Source organism: Salmo salar, chromosome ssa18 (genome assembly GCF_905237065.1).
Source record: "Salmo salar chromosome ssa18, Ssal_v3.1, whole genome shotgun sequence".
Taxonomy (NCBI): Eukaryota; Metazoa; Chordata; class Actinopteri; order Salmoniformes; family Salmonidae; genus Salmo; species Salmo salar.
The window spans coordinates 35,062,941-35,088,696 of record NC_059459.1 but is presented as its reverse complement, the minus strand read 5'-3'; the positions used below and the strand labels follow the sequence as shown (position 1 = coordinate 35,088,696).

The 25,756-nt window shown below is 46.8% G+C and overlaps 2 protein-coding genes across 3 annotated transcripts in view; one reads left to right on the top strand and one right to left on the bottom strand.

Moving 5' to 3' along the window:
* Positions 1–25,756, bottom strand: part of wdpcp (WD repeat containing planar cell polarity effector) — a 236,262-nt gene that overhangs the window by 175,340 nt on the left and 35,166 nt on the right. The gene's annotated exons all lie outside the window — the stretch shown is intronic.
* LOC123728797 (histidine-rich glycoprotein-like) lies at positions 19,441–20,349 on the top strand. Its single transcript, XM_045701770.1, has one exon. It carries the CDS (start codon positions 19,441–19,443, stop codon positions 20,347–20,349), a length of 909 nt encoding a protein of 302 aa, XP_045557726.1.

Here is a 25,756-nt window from a genome sequence, read left to right as displayed (position 1 = left end):
TCTAGACTGAGGATCAGAGAGGAGAGATACAACAAGGTCTCTAGTAGGTCTCTAGACTGAGGATCAGAGAGGAGATACAACAAGGTCTCTAGTAGGTCTCTAGACTGAGGATCAGAGAGGAGAGATACAACAAGGTCTCTAGTAGGTCTCTAGACTGAGGATCAGAGAGGAGAGATACAACAAGGTCTCTAGTAGGTCTCTAGACTGAGGATCAGAGAGGAGAGATACAACAAGGTCTCTAGTAGGTCTCTAGACTGAGGATCAGAGAGGAGAGATACAACAAGGTCTCTAGTAGGTCTCTAGACTGAGGATCAGAGAGGAGAGATACAACAAGGTCTCTAGTAGGTCTCTAGACTGAGGATCAGAGAGGAGAGATACAACAAGGTCTCTAGTAGGTCTCTAGACTGAGGATCAGAGAGGAGAGATACAACAAGGTCTCTAGTAGGTCTCTAGACTGAGGATCAGAGAGGAGAGATACAACAAGGTCTCTAGTAGGTCTCTAGACTGAGGATCAGAGAGGAGAGATACAACAAGGTCTCTAGTAGGTCTCTAGACTGAGGATCAGAGAGGAGAGATACAACAAGGTCTCTAGTAGGTCTCTAGACTGAGGATCAGAGAGGAGAGATACAACAAGGTCTCTAGTAGGTCTCTAGACTGAGGATCAGAGAGGAGAGATACAACAAGGTCTCTAGTAGGTCTCTAGACTGAGGATCAGAGAGGAGAGATACAACAAGGTCTCTAGTAGGTCTCTAGACTGAGGATCAGAGAGGAGAGATACAACAAGGTCTCTAGTAGGTCTCTAGACTGAGGATCAGAGAGGAGAGATACAACAAGGTCTCTAGTAGGTCTCTAGACTGAGGATCAGAGAGGAGAGATACAACAAGGTCTCTAGTAGGTCTCTAGACTGAGGATCAGAGAGGAGAGATACAACAAGGTCTCTAGTAGGTCTCTAGACTGAGGATCAGAGAGGAGAGATACAACAAGGTCTCTAGTAGGTCTCTAGACTGAGGATCAGAGAGGAGAGATACAACAAGGTCTCTAGTAGGTCTCTAGACTGAGGATCAGAGAGGAGAGATACAACAAGGTCTCTAGTAGGTCTCTAGACTGAGGATCAGAGAGGAGAGATACAACAAGGTCTCTAGTAGGTCTCTAGACTGAGGATCAGAGAGGAGAGATACAACAAGGTCTCTAGTAGGTCTCTAGACTGAGGATCAGAGAGGAGAGATACAACAAGGTCTCTAGTAGGTCTCTAGACTGAGGATCAGAGAGGAGAGATACAACAAGGTCTCTAGTAGGTCTCTAGACTGAGGATCAGAGAGGAGAGATACAACAAGGTCTCTAGTAGGTCTCTAGACTGAGGATCAGAGAGAGAGATACAACAAGGTCTCTAGTAGGTCTCTAGACTGAGGATCAGAGAGGAGAGATACAACAAGGTCTCTAGTAGGTCTCTAGACTGAGGATCAGAGAGGAGAGATACAACAAGGTCTCTAGTAGGTCTCTAGACTGAGGATCAGAGAGGAGAGATACAACAAGGTCTCTAGTAGGTCTCTAGACTGAGGATCAGAGAGGAGAGATACAACAAGGTCTCTAGTAGGTCTCTAGACTGAGGATCAGAGAGAGAGATACAACAAGGTCTCTAGTAGGTCTCTAGACTGAGGATCAGAGAGGAGAGATACAACAAGGTCTCTAGTAGGTCTCTAGACTGAGGATCAGAGAGGAGAGATACAACAAGGTCTCTAGTAGGTCTCTAGACTGAGGATCAGAGAGGAGAGATACAACAAGGTCTCTAGTAGGTCTCTAGACTGAGGATCAGAGAGGAGAGATACAACAAGGTCTCTAGTAGGTCTCTAGACTGAGGATCAGAGAGGAGAGATACAACAAGGTCTCTAGTAGGTCTCTAGACTGAGGATCAGAGAGGAGAGATACAACAAGGTCTCTAGTAGGTCTCTAGACTGAGGATCAGAGAGGAGAGATACAACAAGGTCTCTAGTAGGTCTCTAGACTGAGGATCAGAGAGGAGAGATACAACAAGGTCTCTAGTAGGTCTCTAGACTGAGGATCAGAGAGGAGAGATACAACAAGGTCTCTAGTAGGTCTCTAGACTGAGGATCAGAGAGGAGAGATACAACAAGGTCTCTAGTAGGTCTCTAGACTGAGGATCAGAGAGGAGAGATACAACAAGGTCTCTAGTAGGTCTCTAGACTGAGGATCAGAGAGGAGAGATACAACAAGGTCTCTAGTAGGTCTCTAGACTGAGGATCAGAGAGGAGAGATACAACAAGGTCTCTAGTAGGTCTCTAGACTGAGGATCAGAGAGGAGAGATACAACAAGGTCTCTAGTAGGTCTCTAGACTGAGGATCAGAGAGGAGAGATACAACAAGGTCTCTAGTAGGTCTCTAGACTGAGGATCAGAGAGGAGAGATACAACAAGGTCTCTAGTAGGTCTCTAGACTGAGGATCAGAGAGGAGAGATACAACAAGGTCTCTAGTAGGTCTCTAGACTGAGGATCAGAGAGGAGAGATACAACAAGGTCTCTAGTAGGTCTCTAGACTGAGGATCAGAGAGGAGAGATACAACAAGGTCTCTAGTAGGTCTCTAGACTGAGGATCAGAGAGGAGAGATACAACAAGGTCTCTAGTAGGTCTCTAGACTGAGGATCAGAGAGGAGAGATACAACAAGGTCTCTAGTAGGTCTCTAGACTGAGGATCAGAGAGGAGATACAACAAGGTCTCTAGTAGGTCTCTAGACTGAGGATCAGAGAGGAGAGATACAACAAGGTCTCTAGTAGGTCTCTAGACTGAGGATCAGAGAGGAGAGATACAACAAGGTCTCTAGTAGGTCTCTAGACTGAGGATCAGAGAGGAGAGATACAACAAGGTCTCTAGTAGGTCTCTAGACTGAGGATCAGAGAGGAGAGATACAACAAGGTCTCTAGTAGGTCTCTAGACTGAGGATCAGAGAGGAGAGATACAACAAGGTCTCTAGTAGGTCTCTAGACTGAGGATCAGAGAGGAGAGATACAACAAGGTCTCTAGTAGGTCTCTAGACTGAGGATCAGAGAGGAGAGATACAACAAGGTCTCTAGTAGGTCTCTAGACTGAGGATCAGAGAGGAGAGATACAACAAGGTCTCTAGTAGGTCTCTAGACTGAGGATCAGAGAGGAGAGATACAACAAGGTCTCTAGTAGGTCTCTAGACTGAGGATCAGAGAGGAGAGATACAACAAGGTCTCTAGTAGGTCTCTAGACTGAGGATCAGAGAGGAGAGATACAACAAGGTCTCTAGTAGGTCTCTAGACTGAGGATCAGAGAGGAGAGATACAACAAGGTCTCTAGTAGGTCTCTAGACTGAGGATCAGAGAGGAGAGATACAACAAGGTCTCTAGTAGGTCTCTAGACTGAGGATCAGAGAGGAGAGATACAACAAGGTCTCTAGTAGGTCTCTAGACTGAGGATCAGAGAGGAGAGATACAACAAGGTCTCTAGTAGGTCTCTAGACTGAGGATCAGAGAGGAGAGATACAACAAGGTCTCTAGTAGGTCTCTAGACTGAGGATCAGAGAGGAGAGATACAACAAGGTCTCTAGTAGGTCTCTAGACTGAGGATCAGAGAGGAGAGATACAACAAGGTCTCTAGTAGGTCTCTAGACTGAGGATCAGAGAGGAGAGATACAACAAGGTCTCTAGTAGGTCTCTAGACTGAGGATCAGAGAGGAGAGATACAACAAGGTCTCTAGTAGGTCTCTAGACTGAGGATCAGAGAGGAGAGATACAACAAGGTCTCTAGTAGGTCTCTAGACTGAGGATCAGAGAGGAGAGATACAACAAGGTCTCTAGTAGGTCTCTAGACTGAGGATCAGAGAGGAGAGATACAACAAGGTCTCTAGTAGGTCTCTAGACTGAGGATCAGAGAGGAGAGATACAACAAGGTCTCTAGTAGGTCTCTAGACTGAGGATCAGAGAGGAGAGATACAACAAGGTCTCTAGTAGGTCTCTAGACTGAGGATCAGAGAGGAGAGATACAACAAGGTCTCTAGTAGGTCTCTAGACTGAGGATCAGAGAGGAGAGATACAACAAGGTCTCTAGTAGGTCTCTAGACTGAGGATCAGAGAGGAGAGATACAACAAGGTCTCTAGTAGGTCTCTAGACTGAGGATCAGAGAGGAGAGATACAACAAGGTCTCTAGTAGGTCTCTAGACTGAGGATCAGAGAGGAGAGATACAACAAGGTCTCTAGTAGGTCTCTAGACTGAGGATCAGAGAGGAGAGATACAACAAGGTCTCTAGTAGGTCTCTAGACTGAGGATCAGAGAGGAGAGATACAACAAGGTCTCTAGTAGGTCTCTAGACTGAGGATCAGAGAGGAGAGATACAACAAGGTCTCTAGTAGGTCTCTAGACTGAGGATCAGAGAGGAGAGATACAACAAGGTCTCTAGTAGGTCTCTAGACTGAGGATCAGAGAGGAGAGATACAACAAGGTCTCTAGTAGGTCTCTAGACTGAGGATCAGAGAGGAGAGATACAACAAGGTCTCTAGTAGGTCTCTAGACTGAGGATCAGAGAGGAGAGATACAACAAGGTCTCTAGTAGGTCTCTAGACTGAGGATCAGAGAGGAGAGATACAACAAGGTCTCTAGTAGGTCTCTAGACTGAGGATCAGAGAGGAGAGATACAACAAGGTCTCTAGTAGGTCTCTAGACTGAGGATCAGAGAGGAGAGATACAACAAGGTCTCTAGTAGGTCTCTAGACTGAGGATCAGAGAGGAGAGATACAACAAGGTCTCTAGTAGGTCTCTAGACTGAGGATCAGAGAGGAGAGATACAACAAGGTCTCTAGTAGGTCTCTAGACTGAGGATCAGAGAGGAGAGATACAACAAGGTCTCTAGTAGGTCTCTAGACTGAGGATCAGAGAGGAGAGATACAACAAGGTCTCTAGTAGGTCTCTAGACTGAGGATCAGAGAGGAGAGATACAACAAGGTCTCTAGTAGGTCTCTAGACTGAGGATCAGAGAGGAGAGATACAACAAGGTCTCTAGTAGGTCTCTAGACTGAGGATCAGAGAGGAGAGATACAACAAGGTCTCTAGTAGGTCTCTAGACTGAGGATCAGAGAGGAGAGATACAACAAGGTCTCTAGTAGGTCTCTAGACTGAGGATCAGAGAGGAGAGATACAACAAGGTCTCTAGTAGGTCTCTAGACTGAGGATCAGAGAGGAGAGATACAACAAGGTCTCTAGTAGGTCTCTAGACTGAGGATCAGAGAGGAGAGATACAACAAGGTCTCTAGTAGGTCTCTAGACTGAGGATCAGAGAGGAGAGATACAACAAGGTCTCTAGTAGGTCTCTAGACTGAGGATCAGAGAGGAGATACACAACAAGGTCTCTAGTAGGTCTCTAGACTGAGGATCAGAGAGGAGAGATACAACAAGGTCTCTAGTAGGTCTCTAGACTGAGGATCAGAGAGGAGAGATACAACAAGGTCTCTAGTAGGTCTCTAGACTGAGGATCAGAGAGGAGAGATACAACAAGGTCTCTAGTAGGTCTCTAGACTGAGGATCAGAGAGGAGAGATACAACAAGGTCTCTAGTAGGTCTCTAGACTGAGGATCAGAGAGGAGAGATACAACAAGGTCTCTAGTAGGTCTCTAGACTGAGGATCAGAGAGGAGATACAACAAGGTCTCTAGTAGGTCTCTAGACTGAGGATCAGAGAGGAGAGATACAACAAGGTCTCTAGTAGGTCTCTAGACTGAGGATCAGAGAGGAGAGATACAACAAGGTCTCTAGTAGGTCTCTAGACTGAGGATCAGAGAGGAGAGATACAACAAGGTCTCTAGTAGGTCTCTAGACTGAGGATCAGAGAGGAGAGATACAACAAGGTCTCTAGTAGGTCTCTAGACTGAGGATCAGAGAGGAGAGATACAACAAGGTCTCTAGTAGGTCTCTAGACTGAGGATCAGAGAGGAGAGATACAACAAGGTCTCTAGTAGGTCTCTAGACTGAGGATCAGAGAGGAGAGATACAACAAGGTCTCTAGTAGGTCTCTAGACTGAGGATCAGAGAGGAGAGATACAACAAGGTCTCTAGTAGGTCTCTAGACTGAGGATCAGAGAGGAGAGATACAACAAGGTCTCTAGTAGGTCTCTAGACTGAGGATCAGAGAGGAGAGATACAACAAGGTCTCTAGTAGGTCTCTAGACTGAGGATCAGAGAGGAGAGATACAACAAGGTCTCTAGTAGGTCTCTAGACTGAGGATCAGAGAGGAGAGATACAACAAGGTCTCTAGTAGGTCTCTAGACTGAGGATCAGAGAGGAGAGATACAACAAGGTCTCTAGTAGGTCTCTAGACTGAGGATCAGAGAGGAGAGATACAACAAGGTCTCTAGTAGGTCTCTAGACTGAGGATCAGAGAGGAGAGATACAACAAGGTCTCTAGTAGGTCTCTAGACTGAGGATCAGAGAGGAGAGATACAACAAGGTCTCTAGTAGGTCTCTAGACTGAGGATCAGAGAGGAGATACAACAAGGTCTCTAGTAGGTCTCTAGACTGAGGATCAGAGAGGAGAGATACAACAAGGTCTCTAGTAGGTCTCTAGACTGAGGATCAGAGAGGAGAGATACAACAAGGTCTCTAGTAGGTCTCTAGACTGAGGATCAGAGAGGAGAGATACAACAAGGTCTCTAGTAGGTCTCTAGACTGAGGATCAGAGAGGAGAGATACAACAAGGTCTCTAGTAGGTCTCTAGACTGAGGATCAGAGAGGAGAGATACAACAAGGTCTCTAGTAGGTCTCTAGACTGAGGATCAGAGAGGAGAGATACAACAAGGTCTCTAGTAGGTCTCTAGACTGAGGATCAGAGAGGAGAGATACAACAAGGTCTCTAGTAGGTCTCTAGACTGAGGATCAGAGAGGAGAGATACAACAAGGTCTCTAGTAGGTCTCTAGACTGAGGATCAGAGAGGAGAGATACAACAAGGTCTCTAGTAGGTCTCTAGACTGAGGATCAGAGAGGAGAGATACAACAAGGTCTCTAGTAGGTCTCTAGACTGAGGATCAGAGAGGAGAGATACAACAAGGTCTCTAGTAGGTCTCTAGACTGAGGATCAGAGAGGAGAGATACAACAAGGTCTCTAGTAGGTCTCTAGACTGAGGATCAGAGAGGAGAGATACAACAAGGTCTCTAGTAGGTCTCTAGACTGAGGATCAGAGAGGAGAGATACAACAAGGTCTCTAGTAGGTCTCTAGACTGAGGATCAGAGAGGAGAGATACAACAAGGTCTCTAGTAGGTCTCTAGACTGAGGATCAGAGAGGAGAGATACAACAAGGTCTCTAGTAGGTCTCTAGACTGAGGATCAGAGAGGAGAGATACAACAAGGTCTCTAGTAGGTCTCTAGACTGAGGATCAGAGAGGAGAGATACAACAAGGTCTCTAGTAGGTCTCTAGACTGAGGATCAGAGAGGAGAGATACAACAAGGTCTCTAGTAGGTCTCTAGACTGAGGATCAGAGAGGAGAGATACAACAAGGTCTCTAGTAGGTCTCTAGACTGAGGATCAGAGAGGAGAGATACAACAAGGTCTCTAGTAGGTCTCTAGACTGAGGATCAGAGAGGAGAGATACAACAAGGTCTCTAGTAGGTCTCTAGACTGAGGATCAGAGAGGAGAGATACAACAAGGTCTCTAGTAGGTCTCTAGACTGAGGATCAGAGAGGAGAGATACAACAAGGTCTCTAGTAGGTCTCTAGACTGAGGATCAGAGAGGAGAGATACAACAAGGTCTCTAGTAGGTCTCTAGACTGAGGATCAGAGAGGAGAGATACAACAAGGTCTCTAGTAGGTCTCTAGACTGAGGATCAGAGAGGAGAGATACAACAAGGTCTCTAGTAGGTCTCTAGACTGAGGATCAGAGAGGAGAGATACAACAAGGTCTCTAGTAGGTCTCTAGACTGAGGATCAGAGAGGAGAGATACAACAAGGTCTCTAGTAGGTCTCTAGACTGAGGATCAGAGAGGAGAGATACAACAAGGTCTCTAGTAGGTCTCTAGACTGAGGATCAGAGAGGAGAGATACAACAAGGTCTCTAGTAGGTCTCTAGACTGAGGATCAGAGAGGAGAGATACAACAAGGTCTCTAGTAGGTCTCTAGACTGAGGATCAGAGAGGAGAGATACAACAAGGTCTCTAGTAGGTCTCTAGACTGAGGATCAGAGAGGAGAGATACAACAAGGTCTCTAGTAGGTCTCTAGACTGAGGATCAGAGAGGAGAGATACAACAAGGTCTCTAGTAGGTCTCTAGACTGAGGATCAGAGAGGAGAGATACAACAAGGTCTCTAGTAGGTCTCTAGACTGAGGATCAGAGAGGAGAGATACAACAAGGTCTCTAGTAGGTCTCTAGACTGAGGATCAGAGAGGAGAGATACAACAAGGTCTCTAGTAGGTCTCTAGACTGAGGATCAGAGAGGAGAGATACAACAAGGTCTCTAGTAGGTCTCTAGACTGAGGATCAGAGAGGAGAGATACAACAAGGTCTCTAGTAGGTCTCTAGACTGAGGATCAGAGAGGAGAGATACAACAAGGTCTCTAGTAGGTCTCTAGACTGAGGATCAGAGAGGAGAGATACAACAAGGTCTCTAGTAGGTCTCTAGACTGAGGATCAGAGAGAGAGATACAACAAGGTCTCTAGTAGGTCTCTAGACTGAGGATCAGAGAGGAGAGATACAACAAGGTCTCTAGTAGGTCTCTAGACTGAGGATCAGAGAGGAGAGATACAACAAGGTCTCTAGTAGGTCTCTAGACTGAGGATCAGAGAGGAGAGATACAACAAGGTCTCTAGTAGGTCTCTAGACTGAGGATCAGAGAGGAGAGATACAACAAGGTCTCTAGTAGGTCTCTAGACTGAGGATCAGAGAGGAGAGATACAACAAGGTCTCTAGTAGGTCTCTAGACTGAGGATCAGAGAGGAGAGATACAACAAGGTCTCTAGTAGGTCTCTAGACTGAGGATCAGAGAGGAGAGATACAACAAGGTCTCTAGTAGGTCTCTAGACTGAGGATCAGAGAGGAGAGATACAACAAGGTCTCTAGTAGGTCTCTAGACTGAGGATCAGAGAGGAGAGATACAACAAGGTCTCTAGTAGGTCTCTAGACTGAGGATCAGAGAGGAGAGATACAACAAGGTCTCTAGTAGGTCTCTAGACTGAGGATCAGAGAGGAGAGATACAACAAGGTCTCTAGTAGGTCTCTAGACTGAGGATCAGAGAGGAGAGATACAACAAGGTCTCTAGTAGGTCTCTAGACTGAGGATCAGAGAGGAGAGATACAACAAGGTCTCTAGTAGGTCTCTAGACTGAGGATCAGAGAGGAGAGATACAACAAGGTCTCTAGTAGGTCTCTAGACTGAGGATCAGAGAGGAGAGATACAACAAGGTCTCTAGTAGGTCTCTAGACTGAGGATCAGAGAGGAGAGATACAACAAGGTCTCTAGTAGGTCTCTAGACTGAGGATCAGAGAGGAGAGATACAACAAGGTCTCTAGTAGGTCTCTAGACTGAGGATCAGAGAGGAGAGATACAACAAGGTCTCTAGTAGGTCTCTAGACTGAGGATCAGAGAGGAGAGATACAACAAGGTCTCTAGTAGGTCTCTAGACTGAGGATCAGAGAGGAGAGATACAACAAGGTCTCTAGTAGGTCTCTAGACTGAGGATCAGAGAGGAGAGATACAACAAGGTCTCTAGTAGGTCTCTAGACTGAGGATCAGAGAGGAGAGATACAACAAGGTCTCTAGTAGGTCTCTAGACTGAGGATCAGAGAGGAGAGATACAACAAGGTCTCTAGTAGGTCTCTAGACTGAGGATCAGAGAGGAGAGATACAACAAGGTCTCTAGTAGGTCTCTAGACTGAGGATCAGAGAGGAGAGATACAACAAGGTCTCTAGTAGGTCTCTAGACTGAGGATCAGAGAGGAGAGATACAACAAGGTCTCTAGTAGGTCTCTAGACTGAGGATCAGAGAGGAGAGATACAACAAGGTCTCTAGTAGGTCTCTAGACTGAGGATCAGAGAGGAGAGATACAACAAGGTCTCTAGTAGGTCTCTAGACTGAGGATCAGAGAGGAGAGATACAACAAGGTCTCTAGTAGGTCTCTAGACTGAGGATCAGAGAGGAGAGATACAACAAGGTCTCTAGTAGGTCTCTAGACTGAGGATCAGAGAGGAGAGATACAACAAGGTCTCTAGTAGGTCTCTAGACTGAGGATCAGAGAGGAGAGATACAACAAGGTCTCTAGTAGGTCTCTAGACTGAGGATCAGAGAGGAGAGATACAACAAGGTCTCTAGTAGGTCTCTAGACTGAGGATCAGAGAGGAGAGATACAACAAGGTCTCTAGTAGGTCTCTAGACTGAGGATCAGAGAGGAGAGATACAACAAGGTCTCTAGTAGGTCTCTAGACTGAGGATCAGAGAGGAGAGATACAACAAGGTCTCTAGTAGGTCTCTAGACTGAGGATCAGAGAGGAGAGATACAACAAGGTCTCTAGTAGGTCTCTAGACTGAGGATCAGAGAGGAGAGATACAACAAGGTCTCTAGTAGGTCTCTAGACTGAGGATCAGAGAGGAGAGATACAACAAGGTCTCTAGTAGGTCTCTAGACTGAGGATCAGAGAGGAGAGATACAACAAGGTCTCTAGTAGGTCTCTAGACTGAGGATCAGAGAGGAGAGATACAACAAGGTCTCTAGTAGGTCTCTAGACTGAGGATCAGAGAGGAGAGATACAACAAGGTCTCTAGTAGGTCTCTAGACTGAGGATCAGAGAGGAGAGATACAACAAGGTCTCTAGTAGGTCTCTAGACTGAGGATCAGAGAGGAGAGATACAACAAGGTCTCTAGTAGGTCTCTAGACTGAGGATCAGAGAGGAGAGATACAACAAGGTCTCTAGTAGGTCTCTAGACTGAGGATCAGAGAGGAGAGATACAACAAGGTCTCTAGTAGGTCTCTAGACTGAGGATCAGAGAGGAGAGATACAACAAGGTCTCTAGTAGGTCTCTAGACTGAGGATCAGAGAGGAGAGATACAACAAGGTCTCTAGTAGGTCTCTAGACTGAGGATCAGAGAGGAGAGATACAACAAGGTCTCTAGTAGGTCTCTAGACTGAGGATCAGAGAGGAGAGATACAACAAGGTCTCTAGTAGGTCTCTAGACTGAGGATCAGAGAGGAGAGATACAACAAGGTCTCTAGTAGGTCTCTAGACTGAGGATCAGAGAGGAGAGATACAACAAGGTCTCTAGTAGGTCTCTAGACTGAGGATCAGAGAGGAGAGATACAACAAGGTCTCTAGTAGGTCTCTAGACTGAGGATCAGAGAGGAGAGATACAACAAGGTCTCTAGTAGGTCTCTAGACTGAGGATCAGAGAGGAGAGATACAACAAGGTCTCTAGTAGGTCTCTAGACTGAGGATCAGAGAGGAGAGATACAACAAGGTCTCTAGTAGGTCTCTAGACTGAGGATCAGAGAGGAGAGATACAACAAGGTCTCTAGTAGGTCTCTAGACTGAGGATCAGAGAGGAGAGATACAACAAGGTCTCTAGTAGGTCTCTAGACTGAGGATCAGAGAGGAGAGATACAACAAGGTCTCTAGTAGGTCTCTAGACTGAGGATCAGAGAGGAGAGATACAACAAGGTCTCTAGTAGGTCTCTAGACTGAGGATCAGAGAGGAGAGATACAACAAGGTCTCTAGTAGGTCTCTAGACTGAGGATCAGAGAGGAGAGATACAACAAGGTCTCTAGTAGGTCTCTAGACTGAGGATCAGAGAGGAGAGATACAACAAGGTCTCTAGTAGGTCTCTAGACTGAGGATCAGAGAGGAGAGATACAACAAGGTCTCTAGTAGGTCTCTAGACTGAGGATCAGAGAGGAGAGATACAACAAGGTCTCTAGTAGGTCTCTAGACTGAGGATCAGAGAGGAGAGATACAACAAGGTCTCTAGTAGGTCTCTAGACTGAGGATCAGAGAGGAGAGATACAACAAGGTCTCTAGTAGGTCTCTAGACTGAGGATCAGAGAGGAGAGATACAACAAGGTCTCTAGTAGGTCTCTAGACTGAGGATCAGAGAGGAGAGATACAACAAGGTCTCTAGTAGGTCTCTAGACTGAGGATCAGAGAGGAGAGATACAACAAGGTCTCTAGTAGGTCTCTAGACTGAGGATCAGAGAGGAGAGATACAACAAGGTCTCTAGTAGGTCTCTAGACTGAGGATCAGAGAGGAGAGATACAACAAGGTCTCTAGTAGGTCTCTAGACTGAGGATCAGAGAGGAGAGATACAACAAGGTCTCTAGTAGGTCTCTAGACTGAGGATCAGAGAGGAGAGATACAACAAGGTCTCTAGTAGGTCTCTAGACTGAGGATCAGAGAGGAGAGATACAACAAGGTCTCTAGTAGGTCTCTAGACTGAGGATCAGAGAGGAGAGATACAACAAGGTCTCTAGTAGGTCTCTAGACTGAGGATCAGAGAGGAGAGATACAACAAGGTCTCTAGTAGGTCTCTAGACTGAGGATCAGAGAGGAGAGATACAACAAGGTCTCTAGTAGGTCTCTAGACTGAGGATCAGAGAGGAGAGATACAACAAGGTCTCTAGTAGGTCTCTAGACTGAGGATCAGAGAGGAGAGATACAACAAGGTCTCTAGTAGGTCTCTAGACTGAGGATCAGAGAGGAGAGATACAACAAGGTCTCCAGTAGGTCTCTAGACTGAGGATCAGAGAGGAGAGATACAACAAGGTCTCTAGTAGGTCTCTAGACTGAGGATCAGAGAGGAGAGATACAACAAGGTCTCTAGTAGGTCTCTAGACTGAGGATCAGAGAGGAGAGATACAACAAGGTCTCTAGTAGGTCTCTAGACTGAGGATCAGAGAGGAGAGATACAACAAGGTCTCTAGTAGGTCTCTAGACTGAGGATCAGAGAGGAGAGATACAACAAGGTCTCTAGTAGGTCTCTAGACTGAGGATCAGAGAGGAGAGATACAACAAGGTCTCTAGTAGGTCTCTAGACTGAGGATCAGAGAGGAGAGATACAACAAGGTCTCTAGTAGGTCTCTAGACTGAGGATCAGAGAGGAGAGATACAACAAGGTCTCTAGTAGGTCTCTAGACTGAGGATCAGAGAGGAGAGATACAACAAGGTCTCTAGTAGGTCTCTAGACTGAGGATCAGAGAGGAGAGATACAACAAGGTCTCTAGTAGGTCTCTAGACTGAGGATCAGAGAGGAGAGATACAACAAGGTCTCTAGTAGGTCTCTAGACTGAGGATCAGAGAGGAGAGATACAACAAGGTCTCTAGTAGGTCTCTAGACTGAGGATCAGAGAGGAGAGATACAACAAGGTCTCTAGTAGGTCTCTAGACTGAGGATCAGAGAGGAGAGATACAACAAGGTCTCTAGTAGGTCTCTAGACTGAGGATCAGAGAGGAGAGATACAACAAGGTCTCTAGTAGGTCTCTAGACTGAGGATCAGAGAGGAGAGATACAACAAGGTCTCTAGTAGGTCTCTAGACTGAGGATCAGAGAGGAGAGATACAACAAGGTCTCTAGTAGGTCTCTAGACTGAGGATCAGAGAGGAGAGATACAACAAGGTCTCTAGTAGGTCTCTAGACTGAGGATCAGAGAGGAGAGATACAACAAGGTCTCTAGTAGGTCTCTAGACTGAGGATCAGAGAGGAGAGATACAACAAGGTCTCTAGTAGGTCTCTAGACTGAGGATCAGAGAGGAGAGATACAACAAGGTCTCTAGTAGGTCTCTAGACTGAGGATCAGAGAGGAGAGATACAACAAGGTCTCTAGTAGGTCTCTAGACTGAGGATCAGAGAGGAGAGATACAACAAGGTCTCTAGTAGGTCTCTAGACTGAGGATCAGAGAGGAGAGATACAACAAGGTCTCTAGTAGGTCTCTAGACTGAGGATCAGAGAGGAGAGATACAACAAGGTCTCTAGTAGGTCTCTAGACTGAGGATCAGAGAGGAGAGATACAACAAGGTCTCTAGTAGGTCTCTAGACTGAGGATCAGAGAGGAGAGATACAACAAGGTCTCTAGTAGGTCTCTAGACTGAGGATCAGAGAGGAGAGATACAACAAGGTCTCTAGTAGGTCTCTAGACTGAGGATCAGAGAGGAGAGATACAACAAGGTCTCTAGTAGGTCTCTAGACTGAGGATCAGAGAGGAGAGATACAACAAGGTCTCTAGTAGGTCTCTAGACTGAGGATCAGAGAGGAGAGATACAACAAGGTCTCTAGTAGGTCTCTAGACTGAGGATCAGAGAGGAGAGATACAACAAGGTCTCTAGTAGGTCTCTAGACTGAGGATCAGAGAGGAGAGATACAACAAGGTCTCTAGTAGGTCTCTAGACTGAGGATCAGAGAGGAGAGATACAACAAGGTCTCTAGTAGGTCTCTAGACTGAGGATCAGAGAGGAGAGATACAACAAGGTCTCTAGTAGGTCTCTAGACTGAGGATCAGAGAGGAGAGATACAACAAGGTCTCTAGTAGGTCTCTAGACTGAGGATCAGAGAGGAGAGATACAACAAGGTCTCTAGTAGGTCTCTAGACTGAGGATCAGAGAGGAGAGATACAACAAGGTCTCTAGTAGGTCTCTAGACTGAGGATCAGAGAGGAGAGATACAACAAGGTCTCTAGTAGGTCTCTAGACTGAGGATCAGAGAGGAGAGATACAACAAGGTCTCTAGTAGGTCTCTAGACTGAGGATCAGAGAGGAGAGATACAACAAGGTCTCTAGTAGGTCTCTAGACTGAGGATCAGAGAGGAGAGATACAACAAGGTCTCTAGTAGGTCTCTAGACTGAGGATCAGAGAGGAGAGATACAACAAGGTCTCTAGTAGGTCTCTAGACTGAGGATCAGAGAGGAGAGATACAACAAGGTCTCTAGTAGGTCTCTAGACTGAGGATCAGAGAGGAGAGATACAACAAGGTCTCTAGTAGGTCTCTAGACTGAGGATCAGAGAGGAGAGATACAACAAGGTCTCTAGTAGGTCTCTAGACTGAGGATCAGAGAGAGAGAGATACAACAAGGTCTCTAGTAGGTCTCTAGACTGAGGATCAGAGAGGAGAGATACAACAAGGTCTCTAGTAGGTCTCTAGACTGAGGATCAGAGAGGAGAGATACAACAAGGTCTCTAGTAGGTCTCTAGACTGAGGATCAGAGAGGAGAGATACAACAAGGTCTCTAGTAGGTCTCTAGACTGAGGATCAGAGAGGAGAGATACAACAAGGTCTCTAGTAGGTCTCTAGACTGAGGATCAGAGAGGAGAGATACAACAAGGTCTCTAGTAGGTCTCTAGACTGAGGATCAGAGAGGAGAGATACAACAAGGTCTCTAGTAGGTCTCTAGACTGAGGATCAGAGAGGAGAGATACAACAAGGTCTCTAGTAGGTCTCTAGACTGAGGATCAGAGAGGAGAGATACAACAAGGTCTCTAGTAGGTCTCTAGACTGAGGATCAGAGAGGAGAGATACAACAAGGTCTCTAGTAGGTCTCTAGACTGAGGATCAGAGAGGAGAGATACAACAAGGTCTCTAGTAGGTCTCTAGACTGAGGATCAGAGAGGAGAGATACAACAAGGTCTCTAGTAGGTCTCTAGACTGAGGATCAGAGAGGAGAGATACAACAAGGTCTCTAGTAGGTCTCTAGACTGAGGATCAGAGAGGAGAGATACAACAAGGTCTCTAGTAGGTCTCTAGACTGAGGATCAGAGAGGAGAGATACAACAAGGTCTCTAGTAGGTCTCTAGACTGAGGATCAGAGAGGAGAGATACAACAAGGTCTCTAGTAGGTCTCTAGACTGAGGATCAGAGAGGAGAGATACAACAAGGTCTCTAGTAGGTCTCTAGACTGAGGATCAGAGAGGAGAGATACAACAAGGTCTCTAGTAGGTCTCTAGACTGAGGATCAGAGAGGAGAGATACAACAAGGTCTCTAGTAGGTCTCTAGACTGAGGATCAGAGAGGAGAGATACAACAAGGTCTCTAGTAGGTCTCTAGACTGAGGATCAGAGAGGAGAGATACAACAAGGTCTCTAGTAGGTCTCTAGACTGAGGATCAGAGAGAGAGATACAACAAGGTCTCTAGTAGGTCTCTAGACTGAGGATCAGAGAGGAGAGATACAACAAGGTCTCTAGTAGGTCTCTAGACTGAGGATCAGAGAGGAGAGATACAACAAGGTCTCTAGTAGGTCTCTAGACTGAGGATCAGAGAGGAGAGATACAACAAGGTCTCTAGTAGGTCTCTAGACTGAGGATCAGAGAGGAGAGATACAACAAGGTCTCTAGTAGGTCTCTAGACTGAGGATCAGAGAGGAGAGATACAACAAGGTCTCTAGTAGGTCTCTAGACTGAGGATCAGAGAGGAGAGATACAACAAGGTCTCTAGTAGGTCTCTAGACTGAGGATCAGAGAGGAGAGATACAACAAGGTCTCTAGTAGGTCTCTAGACTGAGGATCAGAGAGGAGAGATACAACAAGGTCTCTAGTAGGTCTCTAGACTGAGGATCAGAGAGGAGAGATACAACAAGGTCTCTAGTAGGTCTCTAGACTGAGGATCAGAGAGGAGAGATACAACAAGGTCTCTAGTAGGTCTCTAGACTGAGGATCAGAGAGGAGAGATACAACAAGGTCTCTAGTAGGTCTCTAGACTGAGGATCAGAGAGGAGAGATACAACAAGGTCTCTAGTAGGTCTCTAGACTGAGGATCAGAGAGGAGAGATACAACAAGGTCTCTAGTAGGTCTCTAGACTGAGGATCAGAGAGGAGAGATACAACAAGGTCTCTAGTAGGTCTCTAGACTGAGGATCAGAGAGGAGAGATACAACAAGGTCTCTAGTAGGTCTCTAGACTGAGGATCAGAGAGGAGAGATACAACAAGGTCTCTAGTAGGTCTCTAGACTGAGGATCAGAGAGGAGAGATACAACAAGGTCTCTAGTAGGTCTCTAGACTGAGGATCAGAGAGGAGAGATACAACAAGGTCTCTAGTAGGTCTCTAGACTGAGGATCAGAGAGGAGAGATACAACAAGGTCTCCAGTAGGTCTCTAGACTGAGGATCAGAGAGGAGAGATACAACAAGGTCTCTAGTAGGTCTCTAGACTGAGGATCAGAGAGGAGAGATACAACAAGGTCTCTAGTAGGTCTCTAGACTGAGGATCAGAGAGGAGAGATACAACAAGGTCTCTAGTAGGTCTCTAGACTGAGGATCAGAGAGGAGAGATACAACAAGGTCTCTAGTAGGTCTCTAGACTGAGGATCAGAGAGGAGAGATACAACAAGGTCTCTAGTAGGTCTCTAGACTGAGGATCAGAGAGGAGAGATACAACAAGGTCTCTAGTAGGTCTCTAGACTGAGGATCAGAGAGGAGAGATACAACAAGGTCTCTAGTAGGTCTCTAGACTGAGGATCAGAGAGGAGAGATACAACAAGGTCTCTAGTAGGTCTCTAGACTGAGGATCAGAGAGGAGAGATACAACAAGGTCTCTAGTAGGTCTCTAGACTGAGGATCAGAGAGGAGAGATACAACAAGGTCTCTAGTAGGTCTCTAGACTGAGGATCAGAGAGGAGAGATACAACAAGGTCTCTAGTAGGTCTCTAGACTGAGGATCAGAGAGGAGAGATACAACAAGGTCTCTAGTAGGTCTCTAGACTGAGGATCAGAGAGGAGAGATACAACAAGGTCTCTAGTAGGTCTCTAGACTGAGGATCAGAGAGGAGAGATACAACAAGGTCTCTAGTAGGTCTCTAGACTGAGGATCAGAGAGGAGAGATACAACAAGGTCTCTAGTAGGTCTCTAGACTGAGGATCAGAGAGGAGAGATACAACAAGGTCTCTAGTAGGTCTCTAGACTGAGGATCAGAGAGGAGAGATACAACAAGGTCTCTAGTAGGTCTCTAGACTGAGGATCAGAGAGGAGAGATACAACAAGGTCTCTAGTAGGTCTCTAGACTGAGGATCAGAGAGGAGAGATACAACAAGGTCTCTAGTAGGTCTCTAGACTGAGGATCAGAGAGGAGAGATACAACAAGGTCTCTAGTAGGTCTCTAGACTGAGGATCAGAGAGGAGAGATACAACAAGGTCTCTAGTAGGTCTCTAGACTGAGGATCAGAGAGGAGAGATACAACAAGGTCTCTAGTAGGTCTCTAGACTGAGGATCAGAGAGGAGAGATACAACAAGGTCTCTAGTAGGTCTCTAGACTGAGGATCAGAGAGGAGAGATACAACAAGGTCTCTAGTAGGTCTCTAGACTGAGGATCAGAGAGGAGAGATACAACAAGGTCTCTAGTAGGTCTCTAGACTGAGGATCAGAGAGGAGAGATACAACAAGGTCTCTAGTAGGTCTCTAGACTGAGGATCAGAGAGGAGAGATACAACAAGGTCTCTAGTAGGTCTCTAGACTGAGGATCAGAGAGGAGATACACAACAAGGTCTCTAGACTGAGGATCAGAGAGGAGAGATACAACAAGGTCTCTAGTAGGTCTCTAGACTGAGGATCAGAGAGGAGAGATACAACAAGGTCTCCAGTAGGTCTCTAGACTGAGGATCAGAGAGGAGAGATACAACAAGGTCTCTAGTAGGTCTCTAGACTGAGGATCAGAGAGGAGAGATACAACAAGGTCTCTAGTAGGTCTCTAGACTGAGGATCAGAGAGGAGAGATACAACAAGGTCTCTAGTAGGTCTCTAGACTGAGGATCAGAGAGGAGAGATACAACAAGGTCTCTAGTAGGTCTCTAGACTGAGGATCAGAGAGGAGAGATACAACAAGGTCTCTAGTAGGTCTCTAGACTGAGGATCAGAGAGGAGAGATACAACAAGGTCTCTAGTAGGTCTCTAGACTGAGGATCAGAGAGGAGAGATACAACAAGGTCTCTAGTAGGTCTCTAGACTGAGGATCAGAGAGGAGAGATACAACAAGGTCTCTAGTAGGTCTCTAGACTGAGGATCAGAGAGGAGAGATACAACAAGGTCTCTAGTAGGTCTCTAGACTGAGGATCAGAGAGGAGAGATACAACAAGGTCTCAGTAGGTCTCTAGACTGAGGATCAGAGAGGAGAGATACAACAAGGTCTCTAGTAGGTCTCTAGACTGAGGATCAGAGAGGAGAGATACAACAAGGTCTCCAGTAGGTCTCTAGACTGAGGATCAGAGAGGAGAGATACAACAAGGTCTCCAGTAGGTCTCTAGACTGAGGATCAGAGAGGAGAGATACAACAAGGTCTCCAGTAGGTCTCTAGACTGAGGATCAGAGAGGAGAGATACAACAAGGTCTCCAGTAGGTCTCTAGACTGAGGATCAGAGAGGAGATACAACAAGGTCTCTAGTAGGTCTCTAGACTGAGGATCAGAGAGGAGACAGAGAAGATGAAAAATATAAACAACCCTCCAAATGAGACATGCAGGTCTCACATGTACACACCTTACCTGAACACAACCACTCACAACACACCTTACCTGAACACACCTTACCTGAACACACCTTACCTGAACACAACCACTCACAACACACCTTACCTGAACACACCTTACCTGAACACACCTTACCTGAACACAACCACTCACAACACACCTTACCTGAACACAACCACACCTTACCTGAACACAACCACACCTTACCTGAACACAACCACACCTTACCTGAACACAACCACACCTTACCTGAACACAACCACACCTTACCTGAACACAAACACACCTTACCTGAACACAACCACACCTTACCTGAACACAACCACACCTTACCTGAACACAACCACACCTTACCTGAACACAACCACTCACAACACACCTTACCTGAACACACCTTACCTGAACACAACCACTCACAACACACCTTACCTGAACACAACCACACCTTACCTGAACACAACCACACCTTACCTGAACACAACCACACCTTACCTGAACACAACCACACCTTACCTGAACACAAACACACCTTACCTGAACACAACCACTCACAACACACCTTACCTGAACACACCTTACCTGAACACACCTTACCTGAACACAACCACTCACAACACACCTTACCTGAACACAACCACACCTTACCTGAACACAACCACACCTTACCTGAACACAAACACACCTTACCTGAACACAAACACACCTTACCTGAACACAACCACACCTTACCTGAACACAAACACACCTTACCTGAACACAAACACACCTTACCTGAACACAACCACTCACAAACACACACCTTACCTGAACATAACCACTCACAAACACACACCTTACCTGAACACAACCACACCTTACCTGAACACAACCACTCACACAGCGTGGCTGTCTGTTGAAGTGGATGATTTTGCTCCTAGGTAGGATAGGGGTTAACACACACACACACACACACACACACACACACACACACACACACACACACACACACACACACACACACACACACACACACACACACACACACACACACACACACCGCCCTCTCCCATGGGGGGTAGTGATCTCACCCATCTGTCTGTCAGAAGGGTTCCGTCACCCGGGGTTACGTGGCAAATTACAGGGTTAAACTAAAGACCTGCCACAGTCTGACTGACACTGCCTCATCGCTACCCCTCAACCTGTCACACAACCATTTTAATTAGCTGCCGTCCTCTCTTTCTTCTTTTTTCTCGTTCTCCCTTTCTCTCTCTCTGCCGTGTTCTTCACCTCTCTCTCCGTATCTTTCCCCTTCTCTCTCTCTGCCGTGTTCTTCACCTCTCTCTCCGTATCTTTCCCCTTCTCTCTCTCTCCGTATCTTTCTCCTTCTCTCTCTCTCCGTATCTTTCCCCTTCTCTCTCTCTCCGTATCTTTCCCCTTCTCTCTCTCTTTCCGTATCTTTCCCCTTCTCTCTCTTTCTGTATCTTTCTCCTTCTCTCTCTCTCCGTATCTTTCCCCTTCTCTCTCTCTCTGTATCTTTCCCCTTCTCTCTCTTTCTGTATCTTTCTCCTTCTCTCTCTCTCCGTATCTTTCCCCTTCTTCTATCTTTCCCCTCTCTCTCTTTCTGTACTCCTCTCTCTCTCCGTATCTTTCCCCTTCTCTCTCTTTCTGTATCTTTCTCCTTCTCTCTCTCTTTCTGTATCTTTCCCCTTCTCTCTCTCTCCGTATCTTTCCCCTTCTCTCTCTCTCCGTATCTTTCCCCTTCTCTCTCTCTCCGTATCTTTCCCCTTCTCTCTCTCTCCGTATCTTTCTCCTTCTCTCTCTCTTTCTGTATCTTTCCCCTTCTCTCTCTCTCCGTATCTTTCCCCTTCTCTCTCTCTCCGTATCTTTCCCCTTCTCTCTCTTTCTGTATCTTTCCCCTTCTCTCTCTTTCTGTATCTTTCCCCTTCTCTCTCTCTCCGTATCTTTCCCCTTCTCTCTCTCTTTCTGTATCTTTCCCCTTCTCTCTCTCTCCGTATCTTTCCCCTTCTCTCTCTCTTTCTGTATCTTTCCCCTTCTCTCTCTCTCCGTATCTTTCCCCTTCTCTCTCTCTCCGTATCTTTCCCCTTCTCTCTCTTTCTGTATCTTTCTCCTTCTCTCTCTCTTTCTGTATCTTTCCCCTTCTCTCTCTCTCCGTATCTTTCCCCTTCTCTCTCTCTCCGTATCTTTCCCCTTCTCTCTCTCTCTGGGGTTAAGTCTGAAATTCTTGAAGTACATAAAGGTGTACCTCAGGGGTTGATTTTGGGACCTGTTCTCTTCACTATTGATATAAACACAGCTGGTCAATCTGTAAAAAAGAAAGATGAAAGATGAATCCTGCTGTCAATGTGGATGATAGTACTATGTCTGCTATTGACCTGACTGTTGGTCTGGCTGTGTCACAACTACAGTCAGATTTTACAGCTATGCAGGAATACCTTGCTGATTTAAAACTAAATTCATGTTGTTTTCAAACTCAGAATGTTTCAGATGGACTACATGTTGACGCATTAGATGGTTCTCCAACCAAACGTGTTGCCACATTTAAAACGTAGTCATGTGGATTGATATGGATTTAACGTTTTAACAACATATAGAGGAGCTGGTAAAGAAGGTTTACATTTAAAAGTTGTCTTTTTCCTACAGAAACAGATTGTGTTTTTCTCTAAGAAATATGAAGCAGATAATTCAGTCAACCTTTGTATCTGTTGTTGATTTACGGTGATGTTATTTATCAAAGTGCAGCTGCTACTCTTAAACCTTAGGATGCCATCTACCATAGAGCCCTTCGTCTTGTTACAGGTGACACTTTTTAACACTCATCACTGCATCCTGTATCAAAAGGTTGGCTGGACTTCACTAAAGACCTGTACATCTCTACATGACTCCCTTTTTGTTTACACGGCCCTACTTCATAAACCTCCGTCTGAGTTGCCTAACCGGTTCACAGGATTGGTTAACTCGAGGTTCCTCGAGGTTTCATATTGAGACTTCGGTCTGTTAAAATAAAGCCTTTTTCCTCTCTCCCCCGTCTCTGTCTCTCCGTCTCTGTGTCTCTGTCTCTCCGTCTCTGTGTCTCTGTCTCTCCGTCTCTGTGTCTCTCCGTCTCTGTGTCTCTGTCTCTCCGTCTCTGTGTCTCTCCGTCTCTGTGTCTCTGTCTCTGTCTCTCCGTCTCTGTGTCTCTCCGTCTCTGTGTCTCTGTCTCTCCGTCTCTGTGTCTCTGTGTCTCTCCGTCTCTGTGTCTCTCCGTCTCTGTGTCTCTCCGTCTCTGTGTCTCTGTCTCTCTCCGTCTCCGTGTCTCTCCGTCTCTGTGTCTCTGTCTCTCCGTCTCTGTGTCTCTCCGTCTCTGTGTCTCTCCGTCTCTGTGTCTCTGTCTCTCTCCGTCTCCGTGTCTCTCCGTCTCTGTGTCTCTGTCTCTCCGTCTCTGTGTCTCTCCGTCTCTGTGTCTCTCCGTCTCTGTGTCTCTGTCTCTCCGTCTCTGTGTCTCTCCGTCTCTGTGTCTCTCCGTCTCTGTGTCTCTCCGTCTCTGTGTCTCTGTCTCTCCGTCTCTGTGTCTCTCCGTCTCTGTGTCTCTCCGTCTCTGTGTCTCTGTCTCTCCGTCTCTGTGTCTCTCCGTCTCTGTGTCTCTGTGTCTCTCCGTCTCTGTGTCTCTCCGTCTCTGTATCTCTGTGTCTCTCCATCTCTGTGTCTCTCCGTCTCTGTGTCTCCGTCTCTGTGTCTGTGTGTCTCTCCGTCTCTGTGTCTCTCCGTCTCTGTGTCTCCGTCTCTGTGTCTCTGTGTCTCTCCGTCTCTGTGTCTCTCCGTCTGTGTCTCTGTCTCTCCGTCTCTGTGTCTCTCTCCGTTTCTGTCTCTCTCCGTCTCTGTGTCTCTCCGTCTCTCTGTGTCTCTCTGTCTCTGTGTCTCTCCGTCTCTGTGTCTCTCTGTGTCTCTCTGTGTCTCTCCGTCTCTGTGTCTCTCCGTCTCTGTGTCTCTCCGTCTCTGTGTCTCTCCGTCTCTGTGTCTCTCTGTGTCTCTCCGTCTCTGTGTCTCTGTGTCTCTCCGTCTCTGTGTCTCTCCGTCTCTGTGTCTCTTCGTCTCTGTGTCTCTGTGTCTCTCCGTCTCTGTGTCTCTCCGTCTCTGTGTCTCTGTGTCTCTCCGTCTCTGTCTCTCTCCGTCTCTGTGTCTCTCCGTCTCTGTGTCTCTGTGTCTCTCCGTCTCTGCGTCTCTGTGTCTCTGTCTCTCCGTCTCTGTGTCTCTCCGTCTCTGTGTCTCTGTCTCTCTCCGTCTCTGTGTCTCTCCGTCTCTCCGTCTCTGTGTCTCTGTGTCTCTCCGTCTCTGTGTGTCTCCGTCTCTGTGTCTCTGTGTCTCTGTGTCTCTCCGTCTGTGTCTCTCCGTCTCTCCGTCTCTGTGTCTCCGTCTCTGTGTCTCTGTGTCTCTCCGTCTCTGTGTGTCTCCGTCTCTGCGTCTCTCTGTGTCTCTCTGTCTCTGTGTCTCTCTGTCTCTGTGTCTCTCTGTGTCTCTCTGTGTCTCTCCGTCTCTGTGTCTCTCTGTGTCTCTCCGTCTCTGTGTCTCTCCGTCTCTCTGTGTCTCTCCGTCTCTGTGTCTCTCCGTCTCTGTGTCTCTCCGTCTCTGTGTCTCTCCGTCTCTGTGTCTCTCCGTCTCTGTGTCTCTCCGTCTCTGTGTCTCTCCGTCTCTGTGTCTCTCCGTCTCTGTGTCTCTCCGTCTCTGTGTCTCTCCGTCTCTGTGTCTCTCCGTCTCTGTGTCTCTCCGTCTGTGTCTCTATTCCCTACATAGTGCACTACTCTTGACCAGGGCCCTATATAGGGCGCCATTTGGAACACCTGAATAACTAGGCTAAACAAATGAAACCATTTGGGAGAGAAAGAGAAGAGAGAGAGAAGAGGTGGACTCCAAAAAAGGTGAAGAGAGGAGGACTCCAGATATAGGTGACGTAACCAGAACAATGCATCATGGGACAGAGGAGGCTGGCTGCCCGGAGCGTTGATGATAAGACTGAAACAGGAAACGCTGTGTGGAGTTGGAGAGGAGCATTGCCGTGGTAACCTCAACACTGTCAGACACCATGGATTCAAGAGGGGGGGGTCATCAACACTGTCAGACACCATGGATTCAAGAGGGGGGGTCATCAACACTGTCAGACACCATGGATTCAAGAGGGGGGGTCATCAACACTGTCAGACACCATGGATTCAAGAGGGGGGGGTCATCAACACTGTCAGATACCATGGATTCAAGAGGGGGGGGGTCATCAACACTGTCAGACACCATGGATTCAAGAGGGGGGGATCATCAACACTGTCAGACACCATGGATTCAAGAGGGGGGATCATCAACACTGTCAGACACCATGGATTCAAGAGGGGGGTCATCAACACTGTCAGACACCATGGATTCAAGAGGGGGGGTCATCAACACTGTCAGACACCATGGATTCAAGAGGGGGGTCATCAACACTGTCAGACACCCTGGATTCAAGAGGGGGGAATCATCAACACTGTCAGACACCATGGATTCAAGAGGGGGTCCTCAACTCGCACCCTGGATTCAAGAGGGGGTCATCAACACTGTCAGACACCATGGATTCAAGAGGGGGGGATCATCAACACTGTCAGACACCATGGATTCAAGAGGGGGGGTCCTCAACAGTGTCAGACACCATGGATTCAAGAGGGGAGGGGGGTCATCAACACTGTCAGACACCATGGATTCAAGAGGGGGGGATCATCAACACTATCAGACACCATGGATTCAAGAGGGGGGGGTCATCAACAGTGTCAGACACCATGGATTCAAGAGGGGGGGGGTCATCAACACTGTCAGACACCATGGATTCAAGAGGGGGGGGGGATCATCAACACTGTCAGACACCATGGATTCAAGAGGGGGGGGGTCATCAACACTGTCAGACACCATGGATTCAAGAGGGGGGGTCATCAACACTGTCAGACACCATGGATTCAAGAGGGGGGTCATCAACACTGTCAGACACCATGGATTCAAGAGGGGGGGGGGATCATCAACACTGTCAGACACCATGGATTCAAGAGGGGGGGGGTCATCAACACTGTCAGACACCATGGATTCAAGAGGGGGGGGGATCACCACTATGGAAGAGTGGAGAGGTGAGAGATCACTCCTATGGGAATATAGAAGTGTACCTGTCCATAGAAACAGAAGGCATAGAACTTAATTCCACCTGAAATGTCAGACACACACCTACTGTAAACAGACACTAATGAAGAACACCACACTCAGGTGGACATGGCTTTCCAGCATCCCCATGTCCATTCTATCTGTCCTTTTTCTATG